The sequence below is a fragment of the Salvelinus sp. IW2-2015 genome, linkage group LG6.1 (assembly GCF_002910315.2).
Source record: "Salvelinus sp. IW2-2015 linkage group LG6.1, ASM291031v2, whole genome shotgun sequence".
NCBI lineage: Eukaryota > Metazoa > Chordata > Actinopteri > Salmoniformes > Salmonidae > Salvelinus > Salvelinus sp. IW2-2015.
This window is the reverse complement of record NC_036845.1, coordinates 2474060-2491902: the sequence shown is the minus strand read 5'-3', so window position 1 is coordinate 2491902 and position 17843 is coordinate 2474060. Positions and strand designations below refer to the sequence as shown.

The following is a 17843-nucleotide window of genomic DNA, read 5'->3' as shown; positions in this document are numbered from 1 at the left end:
ACTACAAAGGAAATGCTTCACCCACATATTAAACATATTCAAAGTGTCTACATGAACAAATATAGCGATGTGCAGAATAAATTAGCAATTTCATTTGTCATTGATTGACATTTCCCCTCATCCCAAATCACATGTCATGTCTAAGTCATGTAGCACCTTTCCATTTAACTGCATAGAAGGCCAGCCAACATGGGACAAGTGCTGGGGGAAAAAATAGTCAGTCACACACACTAGATCAAACAATAAAATGTGATCATGGTCTATAAGAAAAGGAGGGCCAAACAGGCCACCATTAACATCAACGGGGCTGAAGTGGAGCAAATCGAGAGTTTCAAGTTCCTTGGTGTCCTCATCACCAACAAACTATTATGGTCAAAACACACCAACACAGTTGAGGGCACGACAAAATCTTTTGCCCTCCAGAAGACTGACAATATTTAGCATGGGTCCCCAGATCCTCAAAGGCTTCTACAGCTGCACCATCGAGAGCATCCTGAGAGGTTGTATCACTGCCTGGTATGGCAACTGCTTGGCATATGACCATAAGGCACTACAGAGGGTAGTGCCTACGGCCCAGTACATCACTGGGGCCAAGCTTCCTGCCATCCAGGACCTATATAATAGGCGGTGTCAGAGGAAAGACTCCAGCCACCCACGTTATACACTGTTCTCTCTGCTACCGCACGGCAAGTGGTACGGGAGCGCCAAGTCTAGGACCAAAAGGCTCCTTAACAGCTTCTACCGCCAAGCCATAAGACTGCTTAACAATTAATCAAATGGCAACCCACACTATTGACAATATCTATGCAGTCACTTTACAAATGACCTCAACTAACCTGTACCCCCGCACATTGACTCAGTACCGGTACCCCATGTGTATAGCCTCGTTATTGTTACATCATTTTCTTGTGTTACTTATGAATTTTTTATTTTTATTTTTTACTTTAGACTATTTAGGAAATCTTAACCCTTCTTAACCTGCATTGTTGGTTAAGGGGCTTGTAAGTAAGCACTTCACGGTAAGTCCCCACAGCTGTTGTATTCGGCGCATGTGACAAAGAAAATGTTGTTTGATTTGGCTTGGTTTTTGCTGTGGGGTGCACTGTCAACTGTGGAGCCTTATATAGACAGGTGTGTGCCTTTCCAAATCATGTCAAATCAATTGAATTTACCACAGCTGTACTCCAATCAAGTTGTAGAAACATCTCTAGGATGATCAATGGAAACAGGATGCACCTGAGCTCAATTTGAGTCTCATAGCAAAGGGTATGAATCATTACGTAAATGAGGTATTTCTGTTTTTATTTGTAATGAATTAGCTAAAATGTATAAACCTGATTTCCGCTTTGTCATTATGGGGTATTGTGTGTAGATTGAGGGAAAACTTAAATGTAATCTATTTTAGAATAAGGCTGTAAGGTAATAGCGTGTGAAAAGGGGAAGGAGTCTCAATACATCCAAATTCTCTAAGTTAAATCTGTCTGACTGGTAGAGTAGTGGTTATGTTGGTTGATCTCCAAAGGAGGGTTTGAGAGTTTAAATCCCAGAGGAGCAATTTATGGGGCAACATTTTTCTTGTTGTCTTTGTGGGCCTGAAAGAGCAAACTTGAGGTGTATAGGGGGACAGGGGCTAGTTCCCATCAAATAGCACAAATGACGTGACACCTTGTATAGAATGTCCTTTTAATAGAGTTGTGATAACATATTATGTCGTGGAGTAACAATATAACCCTTCTCTGCAAAAGCCTACTTTTACCTGGGGGCATGCTTTGTAGACTATTCAAAGGCGTTCCGATTCCTGGTCCCCGTGAAGAAACCCACATGTTATGCTAGCTTAGAAACAGTAGTAGGCAAATGAAGGGAAAAAGGTAAAATAATACAGTATGATGATGGTATAATATTTATTGCGTCTATTTGCTCGTAATTGGAAACATGTAACTTTCGAATTGCGTCCCCCATTCCTAAACACATCCATCCTATAGTGTAGGTTTTGAAGGTTCATAATATATGCTTGTAGTCATCAGAAGAAGACTGAGGAATGGTTGATGGATTTCTATACCCAGAAATGCTAACCAGATCTTAGTTCAGCACTCCTACTTCAAGCCACCAAGTGAACTTTGGGTCTGGGGTGCTAAATGTCTTGAACAGTGGTGGAAAATGTACACAATTGTCATACTTGAGTAAAAGTAAAGATACCTTACTAGAAAATGACTCAAGTGAGTCACCCAGTAAAATACTACATTAGAAAAAGTCTAAAAGTATTTGTTTTTAAATATACTTAAGTATCAAAAGTAAACATCATTGCTAAAATATACTTAAGTATCAGTGGTAAAAGTATAAATTATTGGACATTCCTTAAATTAAGCAAACCAGACGGCACGATTTTCTTGTTTTATATTTAAGAAATAGCCATGGGAACACTCCAACACTCAGACATAATTTACAAACGAAGCACGTGTTTAGTGAGTCCGCTAGATCAGAGGCAGTAGGGATGACCAGGGATGTTCTCTTGATAAGTGTGTGAATTGGAACATTTTCCTGTCCGGCGAAGCATTCGAAATGTAACAAGTGCTTTTGGGTTTCAGGGAAACTGTATGGAGTAAAAAATAKAWWWWWTTTAAATTTATTTTTTATTTTTTAGAAATGTAGTGAAGTAAAATTAAAAGTTGTTAAAAAATAGAAAGAGTAAAGTACAGATACAAAAACAATTACTTAAGTAGTACTTTCAAGTATTATTACATCATGGAAACTGTATGGCGTAAAAATAAAATGTTCTTTATGAATGTAGTGGAGTCCCAAGGCCAGTAGTTGAGAAGCATTTCCCTCTAGCAATGTAAAAATGTTCATGACCCATCTGAATGTGTGTATATATATATATATATATATATATATATATATACAGTGGGGAGAACAAGTATTTGATACACTGCCGATTCTGCCGATTTTGGTTTTCCTACTTACAAAGCATGTAGAGGTCTGTCATTTTTATCATAGGTACACTTCAACTGTGAGAGACGGAATCTAAAACAAAAATCCAGAAAATCACATTGTATGATTTTTAAGTAATTCATTTGCATTTTATTGCATGACATAAGTATTTGATACATCAGAAAGCAGAAGTTAATATTTGGTACAGAAACCTTTGTTTGCAATTACAGAGAGCATACGTTTCCTGTAGTTCTTGACCAGGTTTGCACACACGGCAGCAGGGATTTTGGCCCACTCCTCCATACAGACCTTCTCCAGATCCTTCAGGTTTCGGGGCTGTTGCTGGGCAATACGGACTTTCGCTCCCTCCAAAGATTTTCTACTGGGTTCAGGTCTGGAGACTGGCTAGGCCACTACAGGACCTTGAAGTGCTTCTTACGGAGCCACTCCTTAGTTGCCCTGGCTGTGTGTTTCAGGTCGTTGTCATGCTGGAAGACCCAGCCACGACCCATCTTCAATGCTCTACTGAGGGAAGGAGGTTGTTGGCCAAGATCTCGCGATACATGGCCCCATCCATCCTCCCTCAATACGGTGCAGTCGTCCTGTCCCTTTGCAGAAAAGCATCCCCAAAGAACAATGTTTCCACCTCCATGCTTCACGGTTGGGATGGTGTTCTTGGGGTTGTACTTATCCTTCTTCTTCCTCAAAACACGGCGAGTGGAGTTTAGACCAAAAAGCTCTATTTTTGTCTCATCAGACCACATGACCTTCTCGCATTCCTCCTCTGGATCATCCAGATGGTCATTGGCAAACTTCAGAAGGGCCTGGACATGCGCTGGCTTGAGCAGGGGGACCTTGCGTGCACTGCAGGATTTTAATCCATGACGGCGTAGTGTGTTACTAATGGTTTTCTTTGAGACTGTGGTCCCAGCTCTTCTCGGGTCATTGACCAGGTCCTGCCGTGTAGTTCTGGGCTGATCCCTCACCTTCCTCATGATCATTGATGCCCCACGAGGTGAGATCTTGCATGGAGCCCCAGACCGAGGGTGATTGACCGTCACTTCAACTTCTTCCATTTTCTAATAATTGCGCCAACAGTTGTTGCCTTCTCACCAAGCTGCTTGCCTATTGTCCTGTAGCCCATCCCAGCCTTGTGCAGGTCTACAATTTTATCCCTGATGTCCTTACACAGCTCTCTGGTCTTGGCCATTGTGGAGAGGTTGGAGTCTGTTTGATTGAGTGTGTGGACAGTTGTCTTTTATACAGGTAACGAGTTCAAACAGGTGCAGTTAATACAGGTAATGAGTGGAGAACAGGAGGGCTTCTTAAAGAAAAACTAACAGGTCTGTGAGGTAGGTAGGTAGGTGATCAAATACTTATGTCATGCAATAAAATGCAAATTAATTACTTAAAAATCATACAATGTGATTTTCGGCAGTGTATCAAATACTTGTTCTCCCCACTGTATATATATATACACACATACACACACACACACTGTATGAAACGATTTGATATTGTAAACTATGAAATGTAGATGAAATATTTGTGAAATGAAAACTGCAGAAAAATACAGTATGTATGTATATATATTTTTATATGATATTATTATTATTATTATATTATATATACATACACACTGTATTTTTCTGCACTATATATATATATACATATATATATAAACGGAAGGTAGTGGAGTACTTTAAATACATTTTTGTTAAGTAATTTACACCACTGGACTTGAAAGGAACACCTCAATTACCTCGACTAACCGGTGCTCCCGCACATTGACTCTGTACCGGTACCCCCTGTATAAATCCTCGCTATTGTTATTTTACTGCTGCTCTTGAATTATTTGTTACTTTTATTTTTTAATTAACACGCATTTTTCTTAAATCTCAATTGTTGGTTTAGGGCTTGTAAGTAAGCATTTCACTGTAAGGTCTACACCTGTAGAATTCGGCGCATGTGACAAATACAATTTGATTTGTTACACATGGTAACATGTGAACCTGGTGTGGCATTATTGAAACTGTGCTGACACCAAGTGGACATCAACAGAAACTACACCACACACACTAACCTTAAAACAGAGGGGATGCTTTACATACATTGCTATTTTTTATTAGACACTAATATATATGTTCAACAAAGACATTCAAAATTCGGAATGTAAAGCACAAACGACCTCAAAGTTCTTCAAAAGCAGCTGTAGTGAGTCAAGCATCTTGAGGACAGAGACACAAGTTACCTGCCATATGGGCAACAGGATTAACACAGAGGAGACAGAGTTCAGTGTGTCAAATCGGAGGGCATGTTGTCCGGACCTCTGGCAGTCTCTATGGGGGTACCACAGGGTTCAATTCTCGGGCCGACTCTTTTTTCTGTATATATCAATGATGTCGCTCTTGCTGCGGGCGATTCCCTGATCCACCTCTACGCAGACGACACCATTCTATATACTTCCGGCCCTTCCTTGGACACTGTGCTAACTAACCTCCAAATGAGCTTCAATGCCATACAACACTCCTTCCGTGGCCTCCAACTGCTCTTAAACGCTAGTAAAACCAACTGCATGCTTTTCAACCGTTCGCTGCCCGCTCCCGCCCGCCCGACTAGCATCACCAGCCTGGACGGTTCCGACCTAGAATATGTGGACAACTATAAATACCTAGGTGTCTGGCTAGACTGRAAACTCTCCTTCCAGACTCATATTAAACATCTCTAATCCAAAATCAAATCTAGAATCGGCTTTCTATTTCTCAACAAAGCCTCCTTCGCTCACACCGCCAAACTTACCCTAGTAAAACTGACTATCTTACCGATCCTCGACTTCAGCGATGTCATCTCCAAAATAGCTTKCAACACTCTACTCAGCAAACTGGATGCAGTCTATCACAGTGCCATCCGTTTTGTTACCAAATCACCTTATACCACCCACCACTGCGACCTGTATGCCCTAGTCGGCTGGCCCTCGCTACATATTCGTCGCCAGACCCACTGGCTCCAGGTAATCTAGAAGTCTATGCTAGGTAAAGCTCCGCCTTATCTCAGTTCACTGGTCACGATAACAACACCCACCCATAGCACACGTTCCAGCAGGTATATCTCATTGATCATCCCCAAAGCCAACACCTKATTTGGCCYCCTTTCCTTCCAGTTCTCTGCTGCCAGTGACTGGAACGAATTGCAAAAATCTCTGAAGTTGGAGACTTTTATTTCCCTCACCAACTTTAAACATCAACTATCTGAGCAGCTAACRGATCYKTGCAGCTGTACATAGTCCATCTGTAAATAGCCCACCCAATCTACCTACCTCATCCCCATACTGTTTTTATTTTATTTACTTTTCTGCTCTTTTGCACACCAGTATCTCTACTTGCACATCATCATCTGCTCATTTATCACTCCAGTGTTAATCTGCTAAATTGTAATTATTCGCTCCTATGGTCTATTTATTGCCTACCTCCTCATGCCTTTTGCACACACTGTATATAGACTTTCTTTTTTCTACTGTGTCATTGACTTGTTTATTGTGTTATTGGCTTGTTTATTGTTTACTCCATGTGTAACTCTGTGTTGTTGTCTGTGTCACACTGCTTTGCTTTATCTTGGCCAGGTCGCAGTTGCAAATGAGAACTTGTTCTCAACTAGCCTACCTGGTTAAATAAAGGTGAAATAAAAATACAAAAATAAAGAGAGAATTTGGCAAAATACTATATGTTTCTGTATTACGAGTAGGCTGATATATACAGTATCATCGGTAACAATTGTTTTCAAACAACCTAACTAATAAAATATTGGCGCTAGCAGTCATTAGTTAAGTTACATGTTAACCATAGCGATAGCCTACATGAGGCGCAGTAAAGTTCACCCGCCGAATGCCGACACACCGGAAATAACTAAAACAACGAACGATAAACGGTGGAGGCTACCAGAATGAAGACAGATATTCTTTCAGAATAAACGTGGTGAAACTGAATTACATAGCCCACTCCCTATCCGGAATCTCATTCTACCGCTATACGACTTTGTATGCGTTGTTTGTTGGCAACCTTGTTATTTCCGAAGTGTTTGGAACGTATTCCTGTTGGAACGTAACACAAATTATACCCACCCCCTTTTTAAATTCATTAATATCGGTTTAAATCTTATTGACTGTCCCCTTTAGCTTGCCTTCAACTCCAATGTCGCAGCTGTTTCGTCACTCATCTCGAGGCTTGCCTTCAACTCCTTTCTATATTTACTGATTCATTCAAGTATGCCCAGTTTGTCATGTATTGATTTGAACAGATCGGTTTCGACCTTTACCATTCCAGCTGGTGAAAATAATTAATCCTCTGTGTCTGTAGAAGAGTCACGTTTTCGTTTTGGGATTGGTTCCACTGTTTTACTCTCCGTCATGTTTGGGTGTTGCTTGTTTTTGTAATATTTGTCGATACATTTCTCTAGTCTTATGATTTGTGTTGTTATCCAGATTGAAGGTTATAGCCCACCAGTTTGTGAAGTGCGACTATTTAGTCTAATTTACCGATATTGAATATTTCGTTTTTATCTTGAGGTGATCTACACTGCTGTGTTCAGTCCGCCATCTATTGCATCCAGCAGCAAGTTTGCACATAGTTTAGTGAGTCCACCAGATCAGACAGAGGCAGTGATGACCAGGGATGTTCTCTTGATAAGTGTGTCAATTAGACCATTTTCCTGACCTGCTAAGCATTCAAAATGTAACGAGTACTTTTGGGTGTCAGGGAAAATGTATGGAGTAAAAAGTACATCATTTTATTTAGGAATGTAGTAAAGTAAAAGTTGTCAAAAACTACTTAAGTAGTACTTCAAAGTATTTTTACTTACGTACTTTACACCACTGGCTGTTCACGGTACATAGGTTTATGGTTCAGTTCCTCTCTCTTAAGATTTCACTTAAGGGCCAATGGAATGGTTTAAAATGTGAAAAACCCGCCCACCCAGAGTAAAACGAACTCACCCACTGCAGTACTTCCTTTATGCTTCCTTCTCGGCACATGGGGTATGCGCTAGAATGTCATTCCTTCACCACAAAGTTGAAAGAAAATAAACGATAAAGTCAGTACATGGATTATTAGAAGCCAATTTCAAACAGTATGTGTCTCTCTGTATATATTTGTTTTTCAGGCTGCATGAGGTCTCAGTACTGTTTATTACCAGTAAGTAAAAACGACGTATTTTTATGTGTTGGTAAATGGCATCCCTCATCGACGATCACGTGTACATTGATTAGTGCATTAGTGTGCAGTACTCAATTCTGTTATTGGTTTACTACATATTCAACACTGTTTGATGAAAACAAATAATACATGCATAAACAAGCCCAGGACAACAGATATCATGGATTGTGTAATTTAAACCATTCTGTCCTTTCTTGGTTACACAGCAAAGAAGTAGGGATACAATATTGGAACAATGATTGATTTTCTGCAATTATTACTGTAATAAGTTAGAATGGCTGCGCAAAAAGTAATATTGTGATAAATGTAACTATTTTGTAAGATAACAATAAATGGCCTACAATGATGAAATCATTTTTTTAATGGACAGTTACTTTACATTACATTATTAGCGGCAAGGCTCTAGACATTTTTTTCCCAGTGCCAAGTACAGTACGCTAAATCAACTCAGATGGTAGTCTGGTATTTATAAAGTGATCTGTTTCATCTAAAATACCCAGGGAATGCATGATATTTTGATGTTCAACCTGCCAAAATAGGATCCAGATTCATCAGATAAATGTTTTGCTCTTCATAGAATTTGCTGACATTTTTGTGCATATATACTATAGGCTATATTATTCACCACCTGAGGAAGTGGGACCTCAAAAAAGTTAGCTAGATTGCTAACTCACAATATATTGTTGCTATACATGTAGGATAATTGATCTATCAGTCCTACTACAACTTTCCAGAGCTAGGCCTAGGCTATTTGATGTACAACAAGAGCTCATGGTTTTACCAATTTGAATGTTATGTAATGTGCAAAGTGCGAGGGAGTTTAGTGGCTCAGGACAGCAGCCGACAGCCTCCTGGGCAAATACTTTAATAGCAGGAGTCACTGCCACTCACCAAGTAGGCCTATAGACCGGGGTTTCCTAAACTTGGTCTTTAGAGATTGAAAGAAATTGTGTTTCTTAAAAAAAAGAGACATTTAATGCCCACTGAATTGACTAAGAAAAGTAACATAAGTAGGTTTTCACACAGTTTATCGTACCAGCTCTATTAAGAGCGAGAATTGTAGGTAAGGAACATTTAATTAGTAGGCTAATGCCTGGCATTTGTCTATGAATTCTTGTCTTTCACCGAAATTATTGAGATGGTGGTTGCTTCTAGAGAATAAGACCCATTTTGTAGAGCTGGTCTTAATTTAGTCGATTAAACTCAACTCCACGATTTATGATGGAGTTGAGCTGAGACTAGTGTGGGAAGACTGGAGCTCCGATGTCACATAAAATGACCTTTTTATCAAAAGACTGATTTCAGAACCCCAAAAACATGCTGCAATTACACACAACATTTGTCTGTGTAATTGTGGGCTATTCTTTGGGTACAGAAATCAGTCGTTTTTTATTAAAAAAAAAAAAAATTATGTGTCGTCGGCGCTCCAGTCTGCCCACACTAGTCGCCGCTCAACTCCATCGTAAAGTTGAGTTTAGTCGGCTAGATAGCTAGTCTTAACTTTCATTATAGTTGACCTTCCACTCTGAATCCTCCAAACAGCGCATTACATTACCAATATAACTCTCCCTTTCTCAAACCTCTCTTTCCACCTATTCCATATATCAGTGATCTCATCAGTGGTAACTACAACAAGTCTACAACCCCGAGAAGTGGCAGCTCCGGGCAGTGACTTCACCCTTAATTGCTCTTTCCCTTCGTCTAAAAACCTGAATCTCAACAACCTGGTCATCAACTGGCAGCGTGGAGAATCAGAGGTGGTCCACAGCTATTACCATGGGGGAGATCAGCTGGAAAGACAGAGTGTTGTTTACAAGGGACGCACTCATCTGTTTGAAGACCAGCTCATTGTGGGAAATGCCTCACTTAGACTAAGTGGTGTGCAGCCGAGTGACCAGGGCCAAAACACTTGTGATGTGACAGATGAACAGGGAGGCACCCAGGAAAAGCTACAACTTCTAGTGGCAGGTAAGTTCCATTGGTGCTGCATCTATATTGTATAGTTTAAATTATGATAACTGCCCCTACAAAAGTATTTTTAATATCTCAAACCAGTCCCTTATGATGAGCCCAGGATATCCGCCCAAGCCACCTGTGATGGCTTCATTGTCACCCTCCATGCCTCTCAGGGGTTTCCCCAGCCAGAGTTAGTGTGGAAAGGTGTGATGGACAGTAACACCACTATGGAATTGGACAGCAGGGGGCGCTATGAGCTGAAGAGTGAGGTGACACTGTGGTTGAACAGCACTCTGACTGTTACAGCCAAGCTGAGACTGAGGGTTCTGGACCAGAGTTTTACTAAGTCTCTCACACTCCACCCACCACCAGGTAAAATATCAGGGTTCCAGAGTTTGTTCTTTGACTCAATGTTGTTTTCAGATACTTTTAACATTTGTTTACAGTTCTTATGGAGTTGGGTATTTATTTATTGGATATTTTGGATTATTGATCATACAGTACATGTGTTCTTATTATCATTCTTCTGGTGTAGTTTGTACCTAGTCCATTGGGATGTGATGAATGATGATACCATACTTGCACAATAGCCTTTGACCATGGGCTTCTCTGAAGCAGCCTGTGAGTGGTTTTCACAATACTTTGTTACAGTTCATGATAAAACTCTTGTCAGATATAGAGGGGAATGTTGCTTATTTCAGTGACTGAGGTTGAGTATTCCTTTCTTCTCTCCTCCCTTCCACAGTGTGCTGTGTGATGCCTGCTGAGAAGAGGAGCAGATTTTTTATGTATCCACTGCTGCTAATGCTGCTGGGATTGGTGCTCCTGTTGTTCTGGAAGAGGTCTGAGCAGGAGACCAAAAAGGATAAGAAAACACAAGAATAGAATGACCTTCAGTCCATGGTCACTCAACAGGCTTTATGCCAGAGCAACTATCATTGCTTGTTTACAGAGAAAACATAAAGGGAGGAAAGCCTTTTATTCTAAAGTCCATTTTCATGGGAAGTAATTTTGTAAAATCTGTAAAAATCTGTAAAATCTGAACTACACTACAATACTTTATACATTTACATTTACATTTAAGTCATTTAGCAGACGCTCTTATCCAGATCTTATCCAGAGCGACTTACAAATTGGAAAGTTCATACATATTCATCCTGGTCCCCCCGTGGGGAATGAACCCACAACCCTGGCGTTGCAAGCGCCATGCTCTACCAACTGAGCCACACACGGGACCGTGTGGTCCCGTGTGGTCCCCACAAAGTTAAACATGATAGAGTTGACACACTGTATTGTCAAACAACACAGTTGACACACTCACTAAAGATAAACAATGGGAGTTGCACACCACACCACTAGATGGTCATATGTACCTCTACTCCGAATCTACTTCCTCTTAAGGTTTCTTCCATGTAGCGAGTTTTTGCTTACTGCTACTTGCTCAGGGATTTAGCCCAGGTTACTGTGTAAATCACCTTTTTTTCATCTGCAGTTGTCTTACTGGGCTTTATAAATTACCTGTATTTATTGATTGAAATTATGGCAGCTATAGCGTCTAATGAAAGTTGTTACATGTGTGTTCCAGTCAGTGTATCATACTTTCCAGAATTTGTTATTTTGTAATAAAAGGAGATGAAACCCCAATTGTGATGTATTTTTGCTAAATCTATTTTACAGGAAAGAACTGGCATGTTGGCAGTATACCAGCAGTACAGGGAGAGTGTCATTTCCTCCTGTAACATTTCTTATTTTAGTAGAATCCTCTTGGTCAAATAATGACATGGAACTCTATAGTTTTATTTCATTATACCCAGAGCAAATATATTTGTTTTGGTGTTCCAGTGGGATGCAGGGGGCAACATTGATCAAAGCCAGGGAATTTCTCATTCTCATGTGCTTAGACTGCACAGGGGAGAATTCCAATTCATGTAGGGATGCCTGGATTTATTTTCCACTGTAGCAGCATGATGTACAGTACTCATCATCTAAAAAGCAGAAAGARAGTCCAACATAGCCTCCAACAGCTACTCTATAGTTGAACAGGCTACCAATTACTTCTCACTAGAAGAAGTTAATTAAGCTACACCGGCATTTCCAATGTTTTGTTTTTTGCCCTAGCACTACAGAGCTGGTTCAAATAATCAAAGCTTGATGATTAGTTGATTATTATCCCCAGGACTGTCACGTGTGCTCCCTCTCCAGCCTCTAGGTCACCAGGATGCTGATTATTATTCCGCACACCTGTCACCTTCGTAACGCGCATCAGCACCTAATAACACATACCCGGACTTCATCACCTCCTCGATTACCTGCCCTATTTATGTAAATCTATTTGGTTCTTTCCAAAGGTGCTATTGTTTCTGGTTTGTGGGTTGTTCATGGTTTGTATTATGTTTCGTTCATTTATTAAATGATTCACTCCCTGAACTTGCTTCCCAGCGCACACGTTAGAGAATAACACCTCGCATCAGGGAGTGTTTTTTGGTGTTGGAAGGGATGTTGGGTCCGGGTGTCAGTACCGGAGCTACCGGGGAGTCCTCAGCGGCTTGTTGGACTCTCAAGCCTCAGTTGGTTCATCGGACTCTCACACCGCAGTTGGTTCGTCGGACTCTCACGCCTCAGCCGGTTCGTCTGGTTTCCGCCCCTCAGCTGAGACAACCGGTCCACTCCTGATCCCCGGGATCGTCCCCTTGGTCGGCGTCCTGCGGCTGGAGCTGCATGCCAGGGAGGGGTACTGTCACGTATAATCCCTCTCTGGCGCTCTAGGTCGCCAGGCTCCTGCGCCTCAGCCGGCTCGACAGTTTCCCGCGCCTCAGCAGAAGTGACTGGTCCGCTCCTGATCCCCGGGATCGTCCCTTTGGTCGCGGTCCTGCGGCTGGAGCCATGCATTGGGGAGGGGGTACTGTCACATGCTCCCTCTCCGGCGCTCTCGGTCACCAGGCTGCTGATTATTGCGCACACCTGTCATGCGCATCAGCGCCTCATCTGGACTCCAACACCACATGGTACACAACCCGAACGTTGTGGACTACGTCACAAATGTTCAGATATGCGTATTACGTCATTGCTCTCTCTGCTGTGTCCCTGAGCCATTGGGCCTGCCCTATAACCTCATTGGATAACGCTGGGCAGCCCTCTTGCTAGTTGTCACTCAAATGCGAGGAGCTAGAACTTGAATTGCTAAGGGGGTGGCCCACATGCGGAGATATTTAGGGAAAATAGCGCAGCTTCAAGAAAACAGTCGCTTTCAAACTAGGGATTTCGTAGCTAGTTGAAGTTAGACAGTAAATCTGCTCATAGATTATGCATGTATGAACTACACATTGACACATCCAGCCCAAAGCGGCAGGTTTAAAAAATACGTTCTTAGTCGCCAAAGTACCAGAGCAAGTCTTTAAGAAAAAGATAAGTAAAACTAACTAGTTACTTTGAAAAAGTAGTTCACTACATCCAAACTACATTGTGAAAAATGATATCTGAAATGTCATAAACTAGGTTTCCATGAACTTATCCAGTGATGTTTGTCGACATTTAGAAAGTTTGCATGGCTAGTAGATGCGAGAATTGCCTGTTCACGGTGCATTTCCATTGAACTGTCTTGTCTATAAGAACAGTTGGACGTAATTGCATTACACCCCCCAAAATAAATTGTGCCTTGATAAATGTCAACAGCCTGTTTGACCTGCCCGGCAATGGGTAACTTCCAAAATAAAGGAAACACCAACATAAGGTGACATGATAGGGCGTTGCGTCACCACGACAGAGCAGGTTGGGCGTGATGTAGCGAGCAGAATGGGGGATATCACAAGAATGGTAGATATGCAAAAGGTTGTTACATTTGTAACAGCAGCTATCAATTGCACAGAAAAGGGCCATCTAAGACTGAGGTACAGTTCATTGTGGATGAGGCTGTGAAGTATCTTGTGATCACAGGACTGACATGGGAAAATGTACAGGATGACCTCAATGAGATTGAGAATCAGTCCACCCAGGAATCATGTCTTGGTTAGTTTTATAATGGTGTTATCCTCCAATCGAATGTGAGAAGTTTGATAGCCAATGGGCAAGATTTCAAACAGTTTCTTGAGGATTTACCAGATAAACCATATGTGATATGTCTCCCATAGACAGGGATTAAAACGACCTTAGATTTTGTAATTCAAGGTTAAATTGAAGTCCATAGAAATGGGGTGGGAGTGGGAGGGGCAGGGTGTGCTACCTTTTATAAAGTGGGGGATCCCATATAGGCTTGTGGGAGAAAGAGTTGAGCAGGAGTATGTAGTGGTAGAAGTGTGGTCGGGAGAGGGGAATCTGCTAATAGTGAACTTTTACAACCCATGTAAGAGTTGATGGCCCTTGGGAGTGTAAAAGGTCAAGATATGAGAATGGTGATGTGGTGTGGGGATATCAGACTGATGTAAATGGACAAGTGTTTGAGGAACTCCTGGATGAGAAAGGGCTTATGTGCCTTAATGATGGCTGGGGAACCAGGAATGACCCAGTAACTGGAATTGAATCTGCTCTGGATCTTACTCTGATCTCGAGTTCAATGGCAGGCAGATGTAGTTGGGAGGTACGGGAGGAATCTACAGAGAGTATTGATCACTACCCTATCATTAATGTACTGTAGGAATGCGGGTGGGAGATAGAACAGGAAATTGATTGAGGAGATGGATATTTGGCAAAAAGTGGAGTGTGGTCAGTTTCAGGAGATGAGTGAACAGGGGCTGTTTCGGATTGATCTCCGTGCAGATATAGAAAAAGTGAATGATGTAGTAAGACGAGCAATAGTACAGGCCTCAAGGCAGGTGATACCCACAGGTACAGGGGGAGAAGGAGAAAGGCAGTTCCTGGTGGACTGAAGAGTGCAGAGAAGCTGCAAAGAGTAGGAATGGGTCTTTCAAGATATTGAAAAGGTCCAATAACTACTAGCACCTGATACAGCAAGCACACGCAGTAGTAAGGAGGACCATTAGGACAGAAAAGAGGGAGTATTGGCACCGGTTCTGATGAAACATAGGCAGGACTACCCCAGTGGGAGAGGTATTGGGGATGATGAAGAGTGGGGAGAGGGGACAGACGATATTGGAATCTCCCTGTGCTGAAAAGTGGGGAAAACTGTTGCATTGAGAAACATGGAGAAGGCAGAGATTTTAGCCCAGGCATTTGTGAAGGTGCACAGATCAAATAATTTGGCAGAGAAGGGACAGTTTGTGAGAGAGAGAAGGTCAGAAGAGAACATCTGGGGGTCCTGGATCAGAGAGGTGGTGGAGGAGGCATTGCCTGCACCTTTTACATTGGCTGAGATGAAGAGAGCGATAGCTAAAGCTGGGATAACATCTCCTGGGAAGAATGAGATGTGTTACATCATGATGGCTCATCTCAGTGACACTGTAATTGGGGAAAATATTGTGCCCTTACTATAAGGTGTGTCAGGAACGGACCAGGCTGTGGTGGTGCCGATATGGACACCAGGGAAAGACCCTACTAATCCATCAAGCTATAGGCTGATAGTGTTAACATCTCTTGTCTGTAAATGTATGGAAAGGATGATAACAGAAAGGCTCACTTACTTCCTGGAGAGTAGAGGCCTATTGTCACGAGACCAAAGTTGGTTCAGAAAKYGTGACACTGTAATTGGGGAAAATATTGTGCCCTTACTATAAGGTGTGTCAGGAACGGACCAGGCTGTGGTGGTGCCGATACGGACACCAGGGAAAGAGGTGGATAATGGTATCCCCCAGGGAAGTGTCATTAGGACTTTTTTGTTCTCCATTATGATAGACAATGTATTCTCCAAGGTTAGACCAAATAATGGGTGTAAGGGGTGCGTGTTGGTGGAAGGGAAGTCAGGCGCAGGAGAACGAACTTGGTATAATTGGAGTTGTTTAATAAATGCTGACCAAACTACAAAACAATCAAAATGTACAAAATAACAAAGTGGGTACAAAACCAGTCGCACACCAACACTAAATAGCACATCACATACAAACAAAACAATCTCCGACAAGGACATGAGGGGAAACAGAGGGTTAAATACACAACATGTAATTGATGGGATTGGAACCAGGTGTGAAGGAAGACAAGACAAAAACAATGGGAAATGGATCAGTGATGGCTAGAAGGTCGGTGATGTCGACCGCCGAACACCGCCCGAACAAGGAGAGGGACCGACTTCAGCGGAAGTCGTGATAATGGGAGGTCTTTGTTTGCCGATGATGGGGCACTGTGGAAGAGAGGGAGAAAAATTCCCGATATAGCCGGGAAAGTTCAAGAAGCGATAAGACAAGTTGATCAGTGGTGCCTCAGGTGGGTCTTCAAGTTCACCATTCAGAAAGCACAATGAAGACTTTAGAGAAGGAAGTTTGGGGAGGAAATATGCCTGAAGCTGTAAGGGCATTTAGGTTCCTGGGGGTCTGGTTTGACACTTGAATGACGTGGATGGAGCATATTAACAGAGTAGTTGTCAAAGGAAATAAAATATTAAATGTGATGCATTGCCTGTCAGGAATGGAGTGGGGGCTGGATAGAATGGCGTTGAAAATGCGATATATAGCGCTGAATACAATTTTGGGTGGAAAGGTAGGTGTTGTTATGGCGAGAGAGATGGGACTGTTTGAGAAGGAGTTCAGCCCCTCTGTGGTTCTTCCTGCTATCCCACCTTGGTTGATCCCTCAGCCAATGCTTGACCTAGGGTTGCATGAGAGGGTAAAGGTTGGTGAGGAAGGAGTAGATCCAGTAAATATTGTAAGTGAACACTTTAGAACACAGTACTATGCTTTCTTGAATATACTGTATTCGCTGATGGCTCTAAGGACCCTCAAACAGGCAGGATAGGTGCATGTTGTAGTGTTCCTGGGTTTAAGGTTGCAGTGACAAAAAGGATAATTAATTTCAAATCAATCAAAATCAAATCAAATTTTATTTGTCACAGGCGCCGAATACAACAGGCTTACTTACAAGCCCTTAACTAACAATGCAGTTTTAAMAAGAAAAAAAAAYAAGAAATATAACAAATAATTAAGGAGCAACAATAAAATAATTATAGCGAGGCTATATACAGAGTCAATGTGCGGGGGTACCGGTTAGTCGAGGTAATTGAGGTAAAACGTACATGTCGGTAGAGGTAAAGTGACTATACATTGATAATAAACAGAGAGTAGCAGCAGTGTAAAAATGGGGGGTGGGTGGGGACAATGCAAATTGTCCCTGTAGCCATTTGATTACTTGTTCAAGAGTCTTATGGCTTGGGGGTAGAAGTTGTTAAGAAGCCCTTTTGACCTAGACTTAGCGCTCCGGTACCATTTGCCGTGCGGTAGCAGAGAGAACAGTCTATGACTAGGGTGGTGTCACGACTTCCACCGAAGGTAGTTCCTCTCCCTGTTCGGGCAGCGCTCGGCGCTCGGCGTAGCAGGTCTACTAGCCATCACCATCCCTTTTTCCTTTTCTGTTTGTTTTGTCTTTGGTACTTTTCACACCTGGTTTCATTTGCCTTAATTTCTGTGTATATATATTTACCCTGTTGCCTGCCTAGGTTTGTGCGGGATTATTATTTTATTGTGATGTGCTCGGTGAGGTTATGCCKTTTTCTTGTTTTCACGGATTTATAAGAGTGTGTTATTGTCCGAGCTTTGTTTGTTCCTCCATGCGTTTGTACGGGTTCTCTGTTGTCGAGGGCGTTTTACTTTTTTGATTGTGCCATACCTGTGTTGGTGGACTTGCCAATTAAAGTACGCTTCTCAGACATCTCTG

General features: G+C 42.0%; 1 protein-coding gene across 2 annotated transcripts; it reads left to right on the top strand.

Annotated features, from left to right (window-relative positions):
- Positions 1–7936: 7936 nt before the first annotated feature.
- On the top strand, positions 7937–10978 carry LOC111964899 (CD276 antigen). 2 transcript variants are annotated; one of them, XR_002877451.2, is made up of 6 exons: positions 7937–7957; positions 8083–8114; positions 9744–10103; positions 10191–10463; positions 10627–10712; positions 10837–10978. XR_002877451.2 is itself a non-coding variant. In XM_023988766.2 (5 exons), exons 1-5 carry the CDS (start codon positions 7953–7955, stop codon positions 10974–10976), a joined length of 810 nt encoding a protein of 269 aa, XP_023844534.1. In that variant the 5' UTR covers positions 7937–7952; the 3' UTR covers positions 10977–10978. The 2 variants fall into 2 exon arrangements, 1 of the variants encoding a protein (XP_023844534.1); XM_023988766.2 differs by lacking the exon at positions 10627–10712.
- Positions 10979–17843: the final 6865 nt, after the last annotated feature.